Genomic DNA, 23,629 nt, shown 5'->3' on the forward strand with positions numbered 1-23,629 from the left:
TGTAAAAAGGGAGGTGCTGGGTAAGTCCCACTGGAGCCCTCATCCCTGCCCCTTTGCCAGTCAAATGCTTTGGGGCTCCTCCAGCAGGTGTGCTCAGGTCCCAACCCCAGCTGTCCTGAACTGGACCTCTGGGATGCAGACATGCCTAAGAGCTGTGCCATGACAGCCACATCCTTCTCAGCAAGACAGCTCAGAGCTGACAGATTTCCCCATGGGAAGCTCTGCCCAGCTCTCCCCAGCTGACTGACTCTGCCAGCTCTGGAGGAAGCTCTGCAGAGTTACAGAGAACATCCTGAGCTGGAATGGACCCACAAGGATCATCAAGTCAACCTCATGGCCCTGTACAGTCACCCCAACAATCCCACCCTGTGCTTGAGAGTGGTGTCCAAACACTCCTGGAGCTCTGGCAGCCTTGAGGCTGTGCCCACTCCCTGGGGAGCCTGGGCAGTGCCTGCACCCTCTGGGGCAAGAACCTTTCCTAACATCCAGTCTAAACCCCCCTGACAGAGCTCCTGCTGTCCCCTTGGGTCCCCACAGAGCTCAGGGCTGCTGTGACATCATCTGGCCTTCTCCAGCTCTCTGCCCTTTTCCCAGGCTGTTTTTTTCCCAAATCCTCCAGTTCTTGTTGTCTCCATTCTGTGTAGGATGGGGACATTTCAGAGGGGGATGCAGGGCATGAGGTGCAGCCTGTAACTGGCCCCTGCTCCTCTGAGGGGAGCACCAACAGGGAAGGGTCTTCGTGGGAGGAGAACCCTCAGCTCAGAGAGCATCTCCTCCTGCCCAGCCCCTGCCAGAGTGCAGAGCATCTCCCTGCAGTCCCATCCCCACCCAGGGCACCTGTGTGATGCTGGCAACAGGGACCAGAATCCTGCTGGCATGTGACACAGTCCCATCCAGCTGGAACTGCTCCTTCTGAATTTGTTCAGAAACCTGCTCAAGTGGAAGCCGAGCTGTTTCCCATGGATGTTACACCCCAAGCACAACCCTGCCCAGGATGCAGGATCACAACACTCAGGGCAGGGCAGCAGCACAGCCCAGATCCAGCACCAGTGCCAGGACCAAATCCAGGGAAAATCCTGCAGGAGCAGAGCATCCCCAGCCCCTCAGGTTGTAAATGGCCTCACAAGGGCACCCAGGACTGGGGAAGGAGGCTCAGGAGATGGGAGACAGATTGCTCCTAGCACATCAAGGCTCACAGCCCAACAGAAGGCTGTCAGGGAAGATCCCCAACAGCTCCAACCACTTCAGATTGGCAGTAGCTGTAAATCTGCTGCCAGGGCTGGGGGACAAGAGGAGCATCCTCGCAAAACACAGCCGGAGCATTTGCTTTGTTTTCCAGAAATAAATTTGGTGTGTTAGTGGAAAATTGCAGGATCTCCCTGCTTTTCAGGGCACTGGTTGGGAGGGGAGTGGGGGAATCAAGGACAAGGCATGTGGAAGCAATTCCTTCCCTTGCCCTGCCTCTGATGCGGCTCTCCCTCACCTGGACCACTCCAGACACCCACCCTGGCAGCTACCAAGACCAAGGGACCCCCACCCACATCTGCCCAGCCCCCAGGGAGGGTAAGGACACGAGCCCAGAGAGCTCAGCCTTGGTCAGGCAGGAGCAGCACATGGTGGAACGAGGGTCTCCAGGCCTTGGGATCCACAGCAGATGCCAGAGGCAGGGCTTGGGGACCTGTATGAATGGCACAAGAGTTTCAGAGCCAGACATAAAGCAACTGTTTGGGCTTTGGGGTCTGTAATAATCCCCAAAAAGGAGCACACAGCAGCTTCTGTCTTCCAGGTGATGCTGGTCGCATCCAACTCGACCAGCCACCTCTGAGTAGGATGCACTGCCTTGTCCTGCCCGTGGACATGAGGCCATGAAGGCACTGCAGAATTGTCACCCACGATGAACCCAGAGCAGGACACGATGTGCCCATATCCCCCCTCAGGGCCCTGCTCACAGGTGGAGACAGGAGGCGATCCCACCAACCCCTGGCACTGCATGGCACTGTCCAGACGGGCATCTCCACCCTGATGGGGGACCTGGGAGCACCCTGGGGGCCGGGCTCGGCACCGCCAGCATCCCCCCACATCCCTGCCACAGCGAGTGGCTGGCTCCAGACTTCCCTTTTCCCAGATGGGAGAGAAAGTCACCCCCGTGCACCAGCCCCTGCGCTTCCTCGACGCTTAATTAGAAGCCTCTCCCTTTCTCTTGGCTCTCTAATTAACATGCCGGGAGCTCAAAGGAAGGCAGCAGCACAATAACCGGGGAGAGGCTTCCAGCAGGCCCCGGCCTCATTACGGCCGCGCCGGGGAGCGGGAGCAGGGCGTGCTTCACATATGGAAACACCGCAAACAAGAAAGGCTGGGCCACGAGAGAAAGAGACTTGACCTCTTCTCCCCTGCATTGTGTGCCCGTCATCCCCCTCGGCGGGCACTGGCGGGGCCGGGCAGCTCTGCCCTTTCTCATGGTGACGGGCAGCGCCCGTGCCTGGCGCGGCACCGCGGCCACGCTGCGCGGCTCGGTTTAATCTCCAGACAAGGCTGCTCTGGGCTCGCTCTTTTCTCCTGCCAAGTCGGCTCAGACCGGGGGCATGCTGTCAGCCTGGGGGTGAGGGCCACAGAAACGTCTTCATCCAGCCCCTGCAGAGGGTGGATGGAAGGCAGGATGGAGCCCGAACCACTGCTGCCATGCACGGGCATGGAAGCATCTCCGGGCTTTGGCCAGGCTGGATTGAACCACCCAGGTGCAAGGGGACAGGTCTGGGGGGTTGGGACACTGTAGCTGCTGCTGGTTACCACAGCCAAAGGTGGGCAGGATGCTCTGAAGCACCTTGATGCCCCACGTGGGACACAGAGGTGGCTCCACTCTGGGTTTCTCCCGTGAGCAGAAGGGTGCAGAAATCACAGAGTCACAGAATGCTCTGAGGTGGGAGGGACCCACAGGAATCACTGAGTCCCACTCCTGGCCCTGCCCAGACACCCCAGCAATCCCACCCTGTGCATCCCTGGGAGCATTGCCCAAATGCTTCTGGGGCTGTGCCCATTCCCTGGGAGCCTGGACAGTGCCTGCACCCTCTGGGGGATGAACCTGATGCACTGCCTTGCCCAAGCTCTTCTTTATAGGAGTTTCTTCAAGGTGGTCTTTGAACATGTTTCAGGGTACACCTGGCCCTGGTAAAGAAGACAGGTAGTTCTGCTGAGCCAGCAAACATCTCTCTGTGGGATGCCAGTCCTCTCAGGACCTGAGCCTAATGCCCTCATCCTGCTACAAGTGACAGGCAATGGAATAACAACTGAGACACTGGGGACAAATGATGGTGGCCTTGGCATATTTTTTCTTCCTCTCCTCATTTTTAGGTGGCTGCATGCCAGCTCCATGGAGACTGTGATTCCTCTAGCACCATGGGTGGGAACTACATCCCACCAATACTGGGGTATTTTTTGGAGTATCATCTCCTAGAAAACTACTGGAAACCTCAACTATGCTCTTTCCACATGGCCAAGGCACTTTGCATCAGTGCCTGACTTTTCTTGGGCCAAGCCTGCCACATTCACGTGCAGAAGAGACCCCAGAGCAGCTGCAGGTCCCTGTCAGGTGATGCCTTACCCCTGAGGGAGGATGCACCGTCCAGCCCAGCTCTGCTGTCGCCGTGGTGGAGTCCATCAGTGTCTCTGTGGAAGGAAGGGAAACAAGGAGTCACTGGCTGCTGATGAAGATGGAGACAGGGAAAAAGGTGGAGAGGAGCTAGCCCAGGGCTGCAGGGCTGGAGCCCACCCCACACTGAGCCCTTTGGCCACATCTCAGCCAGGGGACCCAGGCACTGGTCCTTCCACCCAACTGCTCCCCACCCACTGCCCACTGCTCCCTGGCCCCCATGCAGAATCTTGGAATCAAAAAACATTGGGGTTGGAACTGACCTCCGAGATCATCACGCACAACCATCAACCCAGCACCAAACAATGTTCATCATTAAACCACCATTAACCACTTGCCAACCACTTGTTCACAAGTGCCACATCCACACATTTTTTACCACCTCCAGGGATGGTGATTTCACCACTGCCCTGGGCCAATGCCTGACCATCCTTCCCATGAAAAAACTTTCCCTGATATCCAATCTAAACCTCCCCTGGCACAGCTTGAGGCTGTTTCCTCTTGTTCTGTCTCTTGCTCCTTGGGAGCACAGCCCAACCCCTGGCTGTGCCCTCCTGTCAGGAGCTGTGCAGAGCCACAATGGCCCCCTGAGCCTCCTTTGCTCCAGGCTGAGCCCCTTCCCAGCTCCCTCAGCTGCTCCTGGTGCTCCAGCCCCTTTCCCAGCTCCATTCCCTTCCCTGGACACGCTCCAGCCCCTCCATGTCTCAGATTTTCATTAGGGACCCACAAGTGACCCCAGGATTTGAGGTGGGACCTCAAGGTGCCCAGCCCAGGCAATGTCTCCTATTATGAATGGGGACTCTTCCATCCATCAGCCAAGCTGGGTTTTCCTCCTCTCAATCCCAAATCCAGGTGCCCCCAGCCCAGTTCTACTGCTGCAGATGGGGAGCAGCCTGAGCAGGGATCCTCCACCACCTTCTAGTTTGCTTTGCCAAAAGCAGGATATTTTTTTTCTCAGCACTTTGCACAGTAGGGAGAATCCTCTGAGATGCAGTAGGATGTGGGGAGGAACAGCACTTTTAGGACTTAAAAGTACTAAAAAATTAAACCACTGTTAAAGCTGGTTTTCCAGATGATTTGGGTTGAAATAGGTCAGGTGATGCTACCACCAACCAGCACAGACAAGTCCTGCTAAGCCAGGCAACAGCAAAGCCTCCTCACCCTTCCTGCAGCTCATGACGCTCCAACACTGGAGCTCTTTTCATCCCCAACAGCTGTAGGTTGGTTTAACTCCACTGATGGCACTGGGGGCTGCTCAGGTTATGGCACCCCAATATCTGGGCCAACATGAGCAGGTGAGGGTGCCAGCCAGCCCCATCAGAAATCAATGGGACAGACACTTGGAATCATGGCTTGTTGTGGTGTGCTGTAATGTCCCATTTTGGCCTTCCAGGTCATTTCCCCAGGTGTGCCTATACCTCTCTCCCTTCCCCCTTGCCCCCATGCTGAGTGAGTCCTGTCAATCAGGCTGAACATTCCAGCAAGGCGTCGTGTGGTTGGTCAAGTTCAAAGGATGCCCCTGTGCCCAGAGGTCATTGGCCTGTCTGGGTGTCATCTTCCCCTGAGACCCTGCCCCTCTCACCTGGTTGGTGGCTCACCTGTACCTCCCCTCCCCATCCCTGAGCTTAAAAAGGTGATCAGAGCATGCGGCCGGGATTCTGTTGGAGCAGTTGCTCACGTTCAGACCTCTGTAACCATGGAATAAACCTCTGGACATTAAACCCTCCAGCAGAATCCTCTCCTTTTTCTCTTCACCATCGCCTGAAGCCATTCCTCCTGAGGTAAACGGGGTCCTAACAAGCCTGGACTTGTTCAGTGCCCAGCTGCAACCACCAGCAAGCCAAGGTATCTCTGGGGTGATTACACCACAGCTGCTGCCTTTGGCCCAGCAGCGAGGGTCAGACTGGCCCAGGCACAATCTAACTGGTAATATTGGGAGCTATTTTTTCCAATAATGGCTCAAAAAGCCAGCTAACATCACTGAGTGCAACCAGTACTGCAGCACTGCCATGCTCTGCACCAAACCATGTCTCTAATAACCACATCTACTCACTTCTTTAACACTTCCCAGGGAGTGCTCAAAAGTCTTTTTTGGACACTTCCATGAGTGGCTTCCAGAGTCTGGGTAACTCTCTGTTCCTCCAGGTCTGCAGCCACATGCTCATGGCAATACAGGGATTTTTCTGCACCACACTCAACGCTTGTCGGTTTCTCGGCTGTTTAGGTGGCCTGGAAAGGCCCAGAGTGGCCTTGGGCAGCCCGGCGCTTCAAAGGACGAGGAGAGACTTCTGATCTTGTCTCGGTCTCGGTGTTTATTAATTGTTTATCTAAAAGATTTTCTCTGGGCCCGACAGAGGTCTGCACAGCAAGTCAGCCATGGGCACACTCCGCAACCCCCGGGGCGGTCACTTATCTTTATACCCAAAGTTACGTATACAATATTTATCATTTTTCCCCAATGCCTTCTACCCTTATTAACCAGTGCACTTCTAGTAAAGACCAATCCCAAAGTGCCACCATCACCACAGAAGATGGAGGCCAAGAAGAAGAAGAACAGGACACGCCCCAATTCCTCCATCTTACTTCTTTAGACCCCCCTGTACAGAAATCCTAAACCCTGTGTTCTACACCTTAATTAACTTATCCCTTCACCATTCACCCAGTGAAATCCTCCCATCCTCATACAGATGTCATCTCCTGTGTAGGATCAAAGTCCAGCCACCAGACACTTCTGGCAACATTCCAGGACTCCCGAGCCCCCCAAGGGTGGTCTCGGTCACTCTGCACCTTCATCCTGAGGTGCTGAGATCCCACAAACGCTGACAGTTTAAGAAAATAGGACAATATTCCTGAGTTTAGGAAATGCAGTTTAGAAATTCTGCCCAAAGGCCTCAAAACACCGAGGCTGGACATGAGGGGAGGGTGGTGGGACACGCTGCACAGGGCAGCACATGGCCAGTGACTCTGTGCTGAGACCATGGTCATGCCCAGAGGGGAAATTCTGTCCCTCTGCCCTGCAGGGACAATGGGAATCTGCCCCTGATTTCAGCACTTGCCCTGGGGATGCCAAGTGCACTTGCAGGGATGCTGGGAAGTGTGCATCCCATACACACCAGGAGTCCCAGAATGGTTGGGGTTGGGAGGGACCTTCAAGACCATCCAGTCCCACCCTCCTGCCATGGGCAGGGACACGTCCCACTATCCCAGGCTGCTACAAGCTCCATCCAACCTGGCTCTGGACACTGCCAAGGGTGGTCCCAGAATGGGAATGTAGAGCTATGGGTGTAACCATGTCCTTCTGCTGTGCTTCTCCCCACCAGAAAAACAAGCACACTGCCACAAACCCCCCAGGAGCATCTCCACCTTCTCCACTTTCACTCCATTGAACAAAAACAAAGGAAGAAAAGCTCAGCCTTGAGCAGATCCATCACTGAAGAGCCAGGCCTGGATGCAGGGGTGAAACTGCTCCATGCATGTGACCTCCTGCTCCCACTGGCACCCCAAAAAGTGCCTGGGCAGCACTGTGCTCCCTGCACCTACTCCTGGCAGTAAATCCTCCTCAGACTGTGGCTTGTTCATTACTCCTGCTTCCAGCCAGCGGTTTCCAGTTCACAGGAAACCAGGATTTCGAAATTTGGTTTTATTCCAAGAGTAAAAAGCAAAAAGTAGTTCTTTTCAATTTTTCCCACTAAGAAGAGCTCTGGAAAACAGCTAATCCCGAAATGTTGTGGGTCAAATTTACAAAATTTCTTTTTAAACTGAGTATTTGTTTACATAGGTTAATAATAGTGTTTACTTTATCAGAGGATCTTGCTTTTTCATTAAAACACCAGTGGCGTTTGATCTGAAATGAAAACAGCATTTTTCACACAGCACTAGCAAGAAGCTTAAAAAACCCCCTGAATTTGTTACTTTATCTTAACTATCAATGACAGTGGTGGATAGTAAGTACATTAATAGCAGTGACTAAAATGGAAAACAAGATATATTCTAAGTCATTACAAATAATTCCCCAAACAAAGTTCATATTTTGAAGCATTTTGCATTTTTAAAAGCCTTTTATTTAATGAATATCGGTGCAGTGGAAATGTCGTGCTCAGTACACCACTGCTCCCACCCCCTCATCCTCGGCTGAAGGATCTCCTTGGAGCTCTGCATCCACTCTGGCTGGCCCAGAGAGAAGGAGGAGAAGAAATTTGCAGGTTTTAAGCAAGTTTTTCCAATGGCAAATTATCTTCCCATAAAAAACACCAGATATTCCATTAATTTTAGTCTGGATTTACACCATTTAGCTGCCAGCTATTGGATTTCCTTTTCCTTTTACAAAGACTCTGCAGTCCAAAATCCTTCTCTCTTGTGGTGCTCACGGGTGGCAAATGATCCATCTCCAAGACAGCTAAATTAGCTCAGCTTCCTTCTTCTTCCTCCCTAAACCTGGTTCCTGTTTGAGACTCCTGTCTATCACCTTTCACAGTGCAGGGGGTGCCAGGGCTGTGGTCCCCATCACACACAGCTCCAACACCCCAATGTGCCCCTTCTGGGAGAGTTTTTGCACCAAGCTGCTGCCCAGGCTGAAATCCTTTTGGAGATGGGGTTACACTGAGCAGAGAGCACCTGAATTATGGAAAATTGGGAATAACTGGTCCCCATGAAGCACAGTGACCCTGCAGGGTCAGCACAAGGGGATGTGAATCAGAACCATGAAACCACAGAATGGCTTGGGAGGGACCTTAAAACTCATCCAGCTGCATGGGCAGGGGCACCTTCCACTGTCCCAGGCTGCTCCAGGCCCTGTCCAACCTAGAATTATAGAATCATAGAATAGGCTGAGCTGGAAGGGACCCACAAAGACCATGGAATCCAACTCCTGGCCTTGTACAGGGAACCCCAACACCCCCAGCCTGTCTCAGGGTGCTGTCAAAACACTCCCTGAACTCAGACAGGCTTGTGACCACTGTCCTGGGGAGCCTGTTCAGTGCCCAACCAACCTCTGGCTGAAAAACCTTCTTCTAATATACAGCCTAAACCTCCTCTGACTCAGCTCCAGACATTTCCTCAAGTCCTGTCACTGCTCACCAGAGTGAAGAGATTGGTACCTGCTCCTCTGCTGCCCTTCAGGAGGATGTTGAAGAGCACAATGAGGTCTCTTCCAGTCTCCTCCAGGCTGAACAGACCAAGTGCCCTCAGCAGCTCCTTACACAGCTTCTGCTCAAGGCCCTCCACCATTGCCATGGCCCTCCTTTGGACACACTCTAATAGTTATCTTTCTTACTTTGTGGTGCCCAAATCTGCTCCAGCACTCGAGGTGAGGCTGCCCCAGTGCAGGGCACAGCAGGACAATCCCCTCCCTTGCCTGGCTGGCCATGCTCTCCATCCCTGCTGTCCCCCAGGACACGGGTGGCCCTCCTGGCTGCCAGGGCACTGCTGACTCAGATCCACTGACCAGGACCCCAGGTCCCTTCCTGCAGCTGCTCTCCAGCCTCTTGTTGCCTGCTCCACCCACACACCCAGGGCTGCCCCATCCCCAGTAAAGAATCTGGCACATTCTCTTGTTGAACTTCACATGGTTGGTGATGGCCCATCCTCTGTTTTGCTGAGGTCTCTCTGCAGGGCCTCCCTGCCTTTGAGGGAGGCAACAGCTCTTCCCGGTTTCGTATCCTCAGTGAACTTGCCCCATATTCCTGCCAGTCCTGTGTCCAAGTCATTGGATGCTGAAGAATGCAGGGCAATGACAAAGCCCTGCAGTGACAGGTCACCAGTCTGATGTCACCCCAGTCACTGTCACCCACTGTGCCTGACCCCCAGTTTCTCACCCATTACATGATGTGTTTATCTGGCTGGGGGCTGGGCAGGTTGTCCAGAAGGATCCTGTGATAGACAGTATCAAAAGCTTTGCTGAAATCAGTAAAGATTCCATCACCTGGCTTCCCTTGATCAAGCAGGTGGGTTTACCCAGTCAGAGAAGGAAATCAGGTTTGATAAGCAGGGCTTTCCCTCATGAAGCCATGCTGGCTGTGACCAATGCCTACATTGTCCTCCAGGTGTTTTTCAATACTTCTCACAATAATGCTCTCCCTTGATTTTACCAGGCAATGAAGTGAAACCGACAGGCCTGTAGTTTCTAGGGTCCTCCTTCTTGCCCTTCTTGAAAATTAGGACAACGTTCGCTGACTTCCAGTCAGCTGGGACCTCTTTGAAATCCCAAGACTGCTCAAAAATCACCAGGAGAGGATTTGCAATGACATCAGCAGCTCTGTGAGGATCTTGGATGAATCACAGAATCCCAGAGGAGTTTGGTTTGAATGGGACCTTCAAGCTCAGCTCATTCCACCCCCTGCCACGGGCAGGGACACCTGCCACTATCCCAGCTTGCTCCAAGCCCTGTCCAACCTGGCCTTGGGCACTGCCAGGGATGGGGAGTCTGGGCAACCTCTCTGGGCAACCAGTTCCGGATGCTCATGGACACTTCTGAGTGACAGGTGACTCCAGGCCCAGGGACATCATTTGGACAAAGTTCTGCCACAGGTGTGAGCACCACACAAAGTGTGATAGGCCCCAAGGCATGGGAACCCACCATCCACTGAGGCAGCTCCTCCACCTGCAGATCCACCGGGCTGCCCTGGCCCTGCCACTCCTGTGCCCAGGGTGACCATGGTGCCACAGCCACACCGCCCCCAGCAGCTTCCCTGCTCCTGCCCGGGGCTGCCCCACACTCATACAAGCACAGGGGCACATACAGGACCAGCTCCCGTGCTGGGGACAAAAAACACAGACCAATTCCACCATGGGCAACACCAAGGCCAGCTGTTAATGCCTTGACCACCACCTTGGCAACTTCACTCACTGTCACAGCCACTTTCATGGTGCCATCCTGTTGGTCTGGCAGCACTAGACAACAGGGTGAGAGGCTGATGCCTTGGCAGCCTCATGAAGGTCCCCGAGGCACCCAGGACATGGAGCAAAGCCATGTGGGAGTGGCAGGGGGGGAGCCTGGCCCCTGGCCCACCGCTGGTGGCTGCGATAGCTGCAGCTCAGTACAGCCCTCCCTGCACAGCAGCGTCTCCTCAGTGCTGTTGCTTCTGTTCTCCCCTCCCGTGTGTTTATCTGCAGCTCCACATGCTGCCCACAGCATTCTAAACAAATCTGCAGCTGTTCAACACCAGCAGACACAGCTCTGGCCCACTTCCCACGGGGAACCGCGCTGCTCCCCACGGGACACCCAGGGACCAGTGCCCGTGCCTCTCACTGTGGAGATGTTTGCTCTGAGCAGCTTCCCCAGCACTGGGGGCTGTCCCCGGCACTGCTGCCTGCTCTGAGGGCACACCATAGCTCTGGAGGGACACTTGGCATCTCCAGCCACACCATCAGCCCCACCCCACCAGTGCCAGGTGCTCCAAGCCACGCTAAGACAGTGTCATGCAGAGGATCTGCTGTGACAATGCTGGGTGGGGGTTCCTGTGCTTCCACATGGTTTTCCTGCTGCTCAGCCACAAGTGAGATGAGTGAGGGGTTCTCAGCTGCAGCAGCTTTTCCCATCTGGACAGAACTGGGAGGGGAGGACAAGTCTGGGATCATGCTGGGTCCTGGTGGCAGCAGGACGGGCTGGCCAGGAGTGGGGATGGAGGGCGGCAGGACCAAGGGACAGGGGCACAGGCTGGAGGTGGAAGGATTAACAGAGGAGCTGTGCATGTTGCAGACACACTCCTCTCCATCCGGAAAAACAACTTGCATGGAGTTTTGCCAATTCGGACCAATTTGGAGTATCTGGATCTGAGCTTCTCAGAAGTCCTGGCAAATGCTTCACATTCACAGGCTCCAAGCTCATCCAGATCAAGAAACAGCTGGGCAAATAAATAGCCCCACAGATAGCTGGAGCCTCCACCCTCATTTTTCCACCCACAACTTTTTCCCTTCCGCTTTCACTCCTCACGAAAGCTCCTCTCTCAGGGTAGGACGCTTGCCAGGATTGGAATCCTGGTCCAACATTATCAACACAGGGAGCAAGCTTCTCGTGAACCTATGACCACATCAGCTGTGGCCAGCGCTGGATGTGCAAAGCAGGCAAGAAGCTTCCAGCTCACTCTGATGGGCTGGGAGCAAAGTCATCCTAAGGCAGAGACAGTGGGAGGTCATTCCCTGTCACCATGTCCCTTAGTTGACCTGGAACCCACCTAAAACACTCATCAGCTCCAGGCTGGAGGGACACACAGTGTTAGAGCCCAGGCAAGGGGAGCAAGACCAGGATCTGCACTGGAGACACCACAGGTCAGGATGAGCTCCTCCACGCAGGAACATGTGCATCAGGAACCTGTACCCACCCTGGCCTCAGGCACAGCCCCCACATCCCCGGGCAGGGGGTGGCTAATGAGAAACCCGTCTGTCCCTGCCCCAGGAGCCCTCAGCACAGATCTCTGCCCTTCCCCACGCTGAAAGGCCCCTCTCTGCCTCCTGTGCTTTACTGGAGCCTGATGATGATATTTTTGCCAGCGGGAGCTGAGAGGGGCCGAGCAAAGCCAGTGGCCCTTCCCTGCAGCCCCGAGCTTTGCTTTGCCTGGCCGGGGGCCAGCGGAACGAGCTGAAACCCAACACCCCCCGGCCGAGCCCTGGCGCGGGAACAGCTCCCTGCATTGTGAGCAGGGCACTGGATCCTCGGGATGCTGCACTCAGGGATCCACTCACACCCCAAGGGGGACAGAGATGGATGGGGAGAGAGAAGAGGAGGCTGACTGAGCTGGGATGGGGACCCCAACACACCCCACTCCCCGCAATGGGCACCCCGAGGTCAGGCACAGCCGGTCATGCTCCTGGTGCTGGGAAGCCAGCACTGAGTACCTGGTCATTCAGTGCCCTTCCCTGGAAAAGGAAGGAAAAATAATCCACTTGGAGTATTTTCCTCAGACCAGCCAATTTTAAGCCCCTCCAGGACACACCTGTAAAAAAAAAGTAGGTCCAACCAGACTCAGAGACCTAAGGATTAGGATGATGTCCATCATCTCCATCTCTGACCTGCCAAGCAGCATCCAGGCTGACAGTCCCTGGAGCAGCGAGAGCTGACCCCAGAGATACCACACAGCACTGACAGGGGTAAGATGTCCTCAGCCTGCGGGAGTCATGGAGCCTTCCTGGCTCCTCAGCTCCCTAGGACATCAGTCACAGCTCCTGCAAGCCCTGGGAGGCAGGAGCCAGCCCCAGAGGCAGGGGGCAGCAGGGGATGGAAGCTGGTGGGGCTCAGCAGAACCTGCTGGGTCACTCTCACCCAGTCACTGGGTGACACTAGGGTTCAGGGCTGGTGTCAAACAAGGGGATGGCCCCAGTGCCCTGCCCTTGGCACAGCACTGCAGCAATCCCAGGAGGAACTCCCCCTGCATTTCCACGAGGGAAATGCCATGAGCTGGGCTATGCTTTCCCATTCCCACCAAAATCCCTCCCTTACTCTGATTGCCCACACCTTGTCTGGACCATTCTCAGGGAACCAAACCCAGGGCTGATATTGCTGTGCAGAAGGAAACCACTGGTCTTTAGCTCCCAGCCTTGCTAGACCAGAAAATACAGAAAGCTGGGCTTGGGGCAGAGCTGCCCCTGGCCATGGGGGCATGGTAATGCCACAGGGTGAGCCAGGAGCCAGGGCTGAGCACAGCCACAGCCCCAATCCAGCAGCTTCCAGACCCTCTTCCCAGCTCAGCCTCTCACTGTGAAGGCCTGGCTGTGCAAGCACTGCCCTGCAGGGTGCTGCACTGCTGGAAAGCTCAAAGCAAGGAGAAGCCAAACTCAACAGCCCATGGGGTCCTGCAGGCCACCCCAGCACGTGTCCTGCTTTCCAAGCACTCAGTGACCCACCCAGCATCGTCCCTCTCACCTGCCTGCCTGCCAGGAGAATGAGAGCTCCAGGTTTCAGAAGGGAATTCTGATTTTGTGACCTCTCAGCCCCTGCTGAAGAAGCAGGAGAGGCTGGATGTGAGGCAGAACCACTCTCCATCCGGCTGCCACATTATTCCACTCATAGGTGCAGATTCATCCTGTCTGTCCCAGTTTCCCCACACCAGCTGCTCCACAGGTCAGCAGAAGCAGGAAAAGCCCACCAGAGCTCTCTGGGGCAGCATCTGTCCCAAAAGGAGCTGGGACTTGGAGGTGGTCTGAGTTCAGGCAAGGGCAGGCTGCTGGGAGGAGACAATGCAGATGCCAAATGGCAGCAGGCAGAGGCCCTCCTGCTGCTGCTGGGAATGCAGGAGCCACGCAGAGGAGACACAGCTGAAGGCGTTTAACAGCCACTGCTGCAGTCACTGCTGCTGGCTCTCTGTGGTGGCACTGAGCCCATGGGCTGGGAGATACCCTGAGGGAGGGAGTCCCAGGGTAAACTGTGGCATCCAGTCCCATCCAGGCCCAGCAGAGACTGAATTCCCCAGTAAGACTTTTTCCAAGAGGATGGAACAGGGCCATGTTCCTTGTGAGAGCCTCCAGGCCTCTGTTCCTCTCCTGGGGATGGATACAGGGGTGCTCTGGGGGGTTGGAGTCCCATACCCAGAAGTTCCTTCTAAAGGTGCCCCAGCCCCAAAGGAACCATCAGCCACTACTCAGTGCTCTGGTCCAGCTGAGTGTGGCACAGCCACCCCATGGGGGATGGACACTGGTGTCACCACTATGCCCAAACACAGCCACTGTCACAGGAGCAGGTGCCCTGTGCAGCTCCTGGCTGCAGCATCCTGCCAAAGAGCAGCTGTATAACACAATGACCTGCTCCCACCACTGTGCCCTGCAGCCACTGGGACAGGGTGCAATGCCCAGGGTGCAGGGCAGCACTGCCCAGCCCCCTTTGGCACCCACTGCCACTCTCCTGTATCCTGGACACAGCATCCTGTATTCCCAGAGCCACTGCCCTGTGCTCCCAGGCACAGGCGGCCTGAGGAGAGCTGGGATGCAGCCTGGAGGCTGCAGAGCATCCCTGGGTAAGGAGCACATGTTTGGCTCTTGGACAACATCATCCCTTTCCTCACCAAGCCCTGCCCATCATCTGATGTGAGGAGCACGCAGGGGACCAGAGGGGTGACACAAACCCAGGGCATGGCTTGGGGTGACACAAACCCAGGGCATGGCTTGGGGTGACACAAACCCAGAGCATGGCTTGGGGTGACACAAATCCAGGGCATGGCTTGGGGTGACACAAACCCAGGGCATGGCTTGGGGTGACACAAACCCAGGGCATGGCTTTGTGGCCAGCTCTGTCCCTCTTTTCCTCGGGGCCACCCCCAGCCACAGTGGGGACAGGGAGCACAGCCAGTGCCACCTCCCAGCACTGCTGATACTAAATGAGGTTTTGTCACCCTGCTTGGTGGCACAGGCTGCAAGCAACTCGCTCCCAGCAGGCTCCAGAGTCCTGCTCAGAATCCCAACTGAGCTACCCTTAATGGGCTTCAATTTTAATTTGCTTTTATTGGAAAACACAGATGGTGACCCCCCTCTCTCCCTGGCCCAAACACATACAGGATAATAACATTTACAGGGAAAGATGTTATCTCCAAGCAGCCAGAGCTGCAGCCACAGCCCCACCGCCCTGCAGTGACACAGCTGTGCCCCACAGCCCTGCCCGGGCCACCCAGAGCCACCAGAGGGGGGAAGCAGCACCAGGGGCCAGAGAAGAAGAATTAAAGAGCAGGATGAGTCCCTGGTGCTGTAGTGAGAGTGCTATGTATTGGATAGGTGGGTCCTGTTGCTCTGGATGAGCTACAGCTGCGGGGTCCTTGGTTGGGCAGCAGCTGTAGCTCATGAAGGCCTCTGGGATAAAAGGGGTTGGGTCGAGAGCCCAGAAGGAGCCCCTGGGAAGCCATGAGGAACTGCACAGCAGAGAGGAGCTGCATGCTAGAAACCAGCTAGAAGGTATGGACTTTAAGAATATCATAACAAGAGTATGGGACTCCAGAAATATGAAATACAATAAGATGTCAACAATATGGTGCAGCCAAGCTTCTCAGGTTAACCTGGGCAACTTCCCCTGTGGCCAGGTCTCTGCAGAGCAGCAGCAGGCGCCCCAGAGCAGAGGGATGATGCCCACAGCTGGAGCCAGCACTGCTGTCCCACAGCTGGAGCCAGCCCCTGCCTGCAGCCCAGCCAGCTGCTCCACACAGCCCTGAGCCCAGGCACCCTGCAAGGAGAGCGTGTCAGAGCCCAGGATCGCTGTGGGGACGGGGTGGCACTGCAGGGACAGGCAGTGCCACAGGCACCAGGGGCCCAGCGTCAGGGTTCCCAGCAAACAGCAAGCAGCAAACACCTCTGGGCTCGTGCCACATTAACCCACGCACCCAAACACCACAGCCTGTGCACGCTCCTGCCCCTCTGGCACTGCTGGTGCCACGCAGAGCCAAGCCCCCTTGTGCACACCCCCAAACCCGAGCACGGGGTGAGCAAGGGTGCCCTCTGTCACACACACTGGCGCTCTGGATCCACCTGACACTCCCACTTCTGCCTGTTGCTACTGACAAGTTGGAAATGTGCTTCTAGTTGGCAGTTCCAAGCAGGAATGGCCTGGGAGGAGCTGCTGCCTTTTGTCAGGCACGGAAGGGATCCTCAGGGCAGAGGGGGCTTCAGCTCAGGCTCCTGGCTGGAGCAAGCTTCCCTCCAGGAGAGATGCAGGAAAGTCCAAAACTCCTTCAAGGAGCGGGGCTTCCCTCCCAAGCCAAAGCATCTCCCCACTGCCATCCTTTTCTATCTCCAGGGGTTTGCTAGGAATGCAAACTTGGCATCCCCTCCAACCCCACCAAGGCAGACAAAGCACCAGAGGAGCCAGCAGATGCAGCTGGTGGGAATTTTTAGTCAGAGGCAAATGTTTCCTTCCTTGGGAAAACCCCATCTTCAACACCTCACCATGGGCAGGGCTTCCCTCCTCTCCTCTTACACACTCATTCACCCTCAAAAGCACTGGCTTGAACTGAGGGATGCTCTACTGGTGGGTGCCACTGTGCTGGTGGTCCTGCTTGGGCAAGGGATGTGCTGCACCCATCCCTCCCATCCATCATCCATCATCCATCCATCCATCCATCCATCATCCATCCCTGCATCCATCCATCATCCATCCATCTGTCCATGCATCCATCCATCATCCATCCATCCATCCATCCATCCCCCATCCATCCATCCATCCATCCATCATCCATCCATCTCCCATCCATCCATCCATCATCCATTCATCATCCATCCATCCATCCATCTCCCATCCATCCATCCATCCATCATCCATCCCTCCATCCCTCCATCCATCCATCCATCATCCATCCATCCCTCCATCCATCCATCCATCCCTCCCCCATCCATCCATCCATCCATCCATCCATCCATCTCCCATCCATCCATCATCCATCCATCCATCCATCCATCCATCCATCCATCCATCATCCATCCATCCATCCATCATCCATCTATCCATCCATCCATCAGCAGCTCTGCAGCAGGCAGGGGATGGGCTGTGGGACCACAAGGAGAGAGAAGCCCCTCTGCCATCACCACCAGGGGCTGCAGCAAGGAGCTGGGGGACCAGGGTTGCACACGAGTGGGGAATGTCCCCAGGAGAGGGGAATGTCCCCTCTGGGATACAGCTGCAGCTCTGCAGGCCAGCCTGGCCAAGGTGGCAGCAGCTTGTGGAGCAGCTGTGCAGCTCTGGGAGCTGCAGGAGAGGCCACACGGGGTCCAGGCTGGGATGGAGTCCTGGAGAGCCCAGGGCCTGTGGAGCCTCGTTCCCCTGGGAGAACAGTGGATGTGAGCGAAGCTCAGAGGAGGAGCTCTCGTGCAGGTACAGACAGCCCTGAGCCGGTTCCACGGCTCTGGGAAGGGATTTCTGCATGCATCAAAAGAAACACACCCGGAGGTGGAAAAAGGGCAATTTCCACAAGTTGAAAGGGATTATTAGCAAAAATTGATCAGGGGGGAAATGTAAACAAAAACAATGAAGAGTAATTACAGCTTATGGCGGCTTTGCCAAAATCTCATAAATCTGCGATCATAAAAGAAGGCGTCTTGAGTTCAAAATTGTCTTGGCTTGGAATAAAAGGAAAAAATTGCAGTAAAAATAAACATATTGTATAAATTAAACCCAGGGGAAGTTGGCAGCAGCGAATTAGCAGCTCTAAGATGCAGACAGTTGCAAAAGGATGTATCAATGAAAAAACTAACTGCCAGGAGACAGAAAGGAGGGAAAAGACTGAAATTTTAAATACACCAAAATCAAACACAACCAAAGCGGTGGGAAGACAAGTCATGGGGATGCTCGAGGGTGAAGGCAGCAAACACAGACACCCCAACCAAAACAAGGGCACAACCAGGAAGGATGAGCAGCTGGGGCAGCTCCAGGGACCTGCAGCACCCAGGAGATGCCCGGAGACAGACCCACCTGAGACCCCCGGCTGGCAGCACCCCCCTGCTGCTGCCCACCCTGCCCCAGCCAGGAGCGAGGGCTGTGAGGTGGTGGGGTCAGGACAGCCATTCTGGAGCTGTTTCCTGATCACATCAGCCCCAGAACAACCATTTGCTCTCCAGCAGCATTGTGGGGTGGTCAGCAGAGCCCTGCAGACCTGCGGGGCAAGGACAGCCCTGGACCAAGAGCTGCCCTCTGCCCCCTTCCAACAGCTGGTGCCAGGCACCAAGCAGGGACAGGGCACTCCCAGGATGGGGAATGGCTTTGTAGCAGCCCACAGGGCTGGTGGGAAGGAGCTCAGGGCTCTGGGTTCAGCCCCATCCCATCCCCAGCACAAACCTGGGGCAGCTGGGGCTCTGGGAGAGCTCGGGGATGGAGTCCCAGGGCCTCAAGGACTTCTTGCTGCCAAGGGATGTGGACACATCCAGCTGCTCAGCAAACCCTTCCTGGAGCAGGAGGGTCCTAAAGCACCAAGTGCTGCCTGCAGAGAGGCCACGGTGGCTCTACAAGCCCTGCTGCAGAATCCATCCTGGTCCCCCGGGAATGATCCCCAAATCCTGGCAGGAGAAACAGCCCAACAGCTCTGTGAAAGCCACAGCAGTGACCCAGACAGCTCAGCCAAAACACTGGCAGGTAAAACCAGAGAGATGGCCAGGGCATTAGCCAGGATACAGGACAGAAGAAGGAGCATCAGGGAGGGCAGATCCAGGGCTGAGAGCTCTGCAGGCCAAAACCCAGGTGGTTCAGGCTGCACTGGAACCTCCCTGCTCTGCATCTCCAGTGCTTTGGAGGTGCAGCAATGGACCCCCACCCTGAACAAGCTCTGAGGATGAGGCAGCAGAGGTACCAGATGTAGCCATGAACCTGCAGCTCCTCTGCGTGGCTGGGGCCACCCCCAATAGCACAGACACAGGAGAGCAAGGCCAGGCCATCAGGAGTGTCCTATGGCAGGAGCCGAGCTGGGGAAGTGTCAGATTCTCGGCTGTTCAGGTGACCTGGAAAGGCCCGGGGTGGCCTTGGGCAGCCCGCGCTCCAAAGGACGAGAAGAGGCTTCAGATCTTTTCTCGGTCTCGGTGTTTATTAATTGTTTATCTAAAAGATTTTCTCTTGGCCCGACAGAGGTCTGCACAGCAGCCAGCCATGAGCACACTGAGAGCCCCCGGGGCGGTCACCTATCTTTATACTCAAAGTTACGTATACAATATTTATCATTTTTCCCCAATACCTTTCACCCTTATTAACCAGTGCACTTTTAGTAATAACCAATCCCAAAGTGCCAACATCACCACAGAAGATGGAGGCCAAGAAGAAGAAGAAGAAGAAGGACAGGACACGCCCCAATTCCTCCATCTTACTTCTTTAGACCCCCCCTGTACAGAAATCCTAAACCCTGTGTCTTACACTCTAATTAACTTATCCCTTCACCATTCACCCAGTGAAATCCTCCCATCCTCATACAGGTGTCGTCTCCCGTGCAGGATCAAAGTGCAGCCACCAGACACTTCTGGCAACATTCCAGGACTCCTGAGCCCCCCAAGGGTGGTCTCGGTCACTCTGCACATCAGTCCTGAGGTGCTGAGACCCCACAGGGAAGGACAGAGCAGGGCCACTGTCTGTCCCTCGTTCATTCCTCGGTGCAGAAGGTCCCTGTGTCACCGCCTTTCTCACTGTGGGTAAATGCTACCCCTGTGCCAGGAGCAGAGACTGCTCCTCTGCAGAGGCTGCCAGTGCAACTGAGGCACAGAGCCCCTGGCAGTGCCCTGGGTCAGGCTGTGGATCACTGAGCCTGGAGCACCCCGTGCCCTTGGCACCACCACACCACTGGGCACTGCCAGCACAGGACACTGAAATACCAGCACAGGAGCTGACACTGCCTGTGCCCAGGGACACACCCAGCACCTGCAGCTCCTGCTGGGACGTGCCCTTGAGCCAGGCTGTGTCTGCAGCCTCTCCCTGGCACCCCAAACCCCCAGTGCTCTCTGCAGGGATGCATCCTGGGGACCCTGGGAGGATGCTCCCGTTGCATCACTGCTCCCTCCCCACTCTGCCAAGACAGAGCATCCCTGCATCTTCTGAGGATGCACAGGGTTCCCAGACAACCTCTAACAGCTTTACAGAATTTAGTGTTTGCTGCCTGAGCCTCATGAAAGTACCACACTTCCAAAATTTACTTTACAGGGTGACCAAGACATTACCTGACATCAGCCTTGACATGGGAAATCAGGTGAAAAGTGCTGTGCAGTGAATGCCCCATCCCCCAAATTCCCTACTCAGCATGAAACAGCCTTTATAAATCAATGTCTGCAGGAGGAAAACACGTGAGGGAGCAGCAAGTTTATCCTCCCCTTGCTGCTGCACTCCCAGTGATCCCTGAACCCCACAAGTGTGATGGAAGGGAGGGATCTCTGCAGGGCTGATGCCCCATCCCCTGCTCAGGGAGAGGCTGTGACCTGGGGGATGCGCTTGAGTCCCCAGGGATGCACCCAAATCTCAGGGAGCAATAAAAGCAATCTCAGGGAGCAATAAAACTGCTCTTCTGCCATCTCCCAGCACCAGACTCAGTCCTCTGGCACCTCAGCACCCCCATCCTCTCCCCTGCTCCTAGGACATGGAGCCCCTGAGAGCATCCCCAGGTCCTGTTGCTGCTGAGCCAGGCCATGGGAACCCCCAGCACCCTGCACTGCTGCCAGCGATGCTGGAGCCCAGGGATGCACAGGGCACTTGGGGCAGGAATAATGTGCAGCCTGAGGTACTCAAGACCAGGCAGAGCAGGAGGCTGCACTCAGCTCCCTGTGTGGGCATCACTGGCACCCCAGCACATCCCAAAAACATTGATGAGCCACCAGTGCCAAGCAGAAGCCAGAAGCTGCAGTGTCACCACAGCCCAGATGTGACCCTCTGCTCACCTGTGCCAGGGCAGGGCACTGACAGGGTGAGCCCAGCCTGGGGCTGCCAGTGCTGCCAGGCCTACAGGAGGTGCCATAACACAGCCCCAGATGCACAGGGCAAGGCTCCCCAAAGCCCATGTGCTTGGCAGGCAGACAAGGGGGTGCCAGCCAGGCCCAGCCCTGCCACAAAGATTGATTTAAGTAGATATTGAGAAGGAATTGTTCCCTGTGAGGGTGGGCAGGCCCTGGCACAGGGTGCCCAGAGAAGCTGTGGCTGCCCCTGGATCCCTGGCAGTGCCCAAGGCCACTGGAGGACAGCAGTGGACAGGGCTTGGAGCACCCTGGGACAGGGGAAGGTGTCCCTGCCCATGGCAGGGGGGGACTGGATGAGCTTTAAGGTCCTTCCCAATCCAAACCATTCAGGGACTCTGTGTCTGCAGCCCACGGCACTGCAGCAGCCTGGGCAGTGGAAAACACGTCCATGGGTGCAAAACAGCTCCTTGACCCATGAGCAGCACCCTCCCTCCTGCAGGGGACGATGCAGCACTCCTCCCTGCTCCTGATTTACCCTGCCTGGAGAACAGAGGCGCCAGGGCCAGTGGGATGCTCGGGGCTGCTGCCCCCTCCACCCTCCCACACTGCCCAGGATTTATAGATGGAGAAAAATCCCTTGGCTGAGCCTTTGTTTACTTTGCTCAGAGAAAATAATTAACTCTTAATGCAGTTCTGGTGTCCCTTCCCACGGCAAGGGAGTGGAATGAGATGAGCTTTAATATTCCATCCACTCCAAATCATTCTGGGATTCTCTGATTCAAGGAACTTGGTGAAGCCTTTAAGCTGTCCCACTCCCAGAAGAGCACACATTTTAACACTCCCTGTATCACAACATGGCAGTGCCAAGCTCAGCTCCACACTGTCCCCATGCCACGATGTCCCCAGGGATGGTGTGCAGGGAGCAAAGCCCTGCACCTGAGCCTGGGAAAGAGCCTTGCAGTGATGGGAGTGTTGTGGTGTGCTGTAATGTCCCATTTTGGCCTTCCAGGTCCCTTCCCCAGGTGTGCCTATACCTCTCTCCCTTCCCCCTTGCCCCCATGCTGAGTGAGTCCTGTCAATCAGGCTGAACATTCCAGCAAGGCGTCGTGTGGTTGGTCAAGTTCAAAGGATGCCCCTGTGCCCAGAGGTCATTGGCCTGTCTGGGTGTCATCTTCCCCTGAGACCCTGCCCCTCTCACCTGGTTGGTGGCTCACCTGTGCCTCCCCTCCCCCTGTCCCTGAGCTTAAAAGGTGATCAGAGCATGCGGCCGGGTTCTGTTGGAGCAGTTGCTCACGTTCAGACCTCTGTAACCATGGAATAAACCTCTGGACATTAAACCCTCCAGCAGAATCCTCTCCTTTTTCTCTTCACCATCGCCTGAAGCCATTCCTCCTGAGGTAAACGGGGTTCCTAACAAGCCTGGACTTGTTCAGTGCCCAGCTGCAACCACCAGCAAGCCAAGGTATCTCTGGGGTGATACACCGCAGTTGCTGCCTTTGGCCCAGCAGCGAGGGTCAGACTGGCCCAGGCACAATCTAACTGGGAATACTGGGAGCATTTTTCCAATAGGAGAGGAGGGGGCTGGGGCAAAGCCCTGCAGGAGCCAGCTGGGATGCTCTGCACAGCCAGCTGGCCTCCAGCACAGAGCAGCTGGGAGGGTGTCAAACCAGACCATCAGACCTCTGGTGCCTTCCATCCCTGGTGACCTTCTTGCCTGCAGATACCACGGATTTGCTCAAGGTCACTCTTGTGACAAAGCTCCCAAAGCAAAACGTCGCACTACAGAAACACAGGTGACAGGAGGGGACACCCAAGGAGCTCTGCCACCACCAGCCAGGTGGGTGGTGTGAGGGAGCCCTGGGATGGAGCTGAGCAGGTGCTGCCTGCAAGCAGAGCCCCCCCAGCATTCCCTACAGGGATGGCACAAGGCTGGCAAACTCCCACTCGGTGCTGAGGGAAGAACTTGCTTTAGCCAGCCCCCCCAAAAGCAAGGTGCTCCTGCTGCCTGCAGAGCAGAGAAACATCAGAGCCTGAAAAACAGCACCCTGAGCACCCCCGGACACACACGAACTGAAGAGCTTTAAACAGCACCCTGAGCACCCCCAGACACACAGAACTAAAGAGCTTTACCCTGAGCACCCCCAGACACACATGAACTAAAGAGCTTCAAACAGCACCCTGAGCACCCCCAGACACACATGAACTAAAGAGCTTTGAACAGCACCCTGAGCACCCCCAGACACACATGAACTAAAGAGCTTCAAACAGCACCCTGAGCACCCCCAAACACACAGAACTAAAGAGCTTTGTGCCCCAGGCAGGGAAGCAGCAGGCACTGACCCAGCCAGGCAGGGCAGCAGCTCCCACAGCCCTGTGGCCAGGAGTTGCTGGCAGCACGTCTGTCTGTCCTGGCCAGCAGCAGCCACAGGGACAGGGGGACAAAGGCCAGTTCCCAGCTCCATGGATCCCAGGGTCACAGGGGTGAGGGGGAACAGCTGCTCCAGCCCTGCCAAGGATTTCCCCGTGGTTATTCAGGCCACGGGGAATTTTCAGAAGGAAGCAGCCAATCCTGCTGTTGAAATTCCCAGCCCCAGTTTGTGCCCATGGGGAGGGACCAGGAGCAGCACAGGGCAAGTGCCAGTGACTGCACAGTGGCCAGGATCC

The 23,629-nt window shown here is 55.7% G+C and overlaps 1 protein-coding gene across 4 annotated transcripts in view; it reads right to left on the reverse strand.

The window, feature by feature from the left end:
* Window positions 1-23,629, reverse strand: part of EPHB2 (EPH receptor B2) — a 152,402-nt gene that overhangs the window by 105,818 nt on the left and 22,955 nt on the right. For all 4 annotated transcript variants that reach the window (XM_063177031.1, XM_063177029.1, XM_063177030.1 and 1 more), the window contains exon 2: window positions 3,599-3,663. In XM_063177031.1, the coding sequence (XP_063033101.1) occupies window positions 3,599-3,663 (65 nt within the window). The remainder of the gene's footprint in view (window positions 1-3,598; window positions 3,664-23,629) is intronic.

This window comes from Melospiza melodia, chromosome 26 (assembly GCF_035770615.1).
Source record: "Melospiza melodia melodia isolate bMelMel2 chromosome 26, bMelMel2.pri, whole genome shotgun sequence".
Lineage (NCBI taxonomy): Eukaryota > Metazoa > Chordata > Aves > Passeriformes > Passerellidae > Melospiza > Melospiza melodia.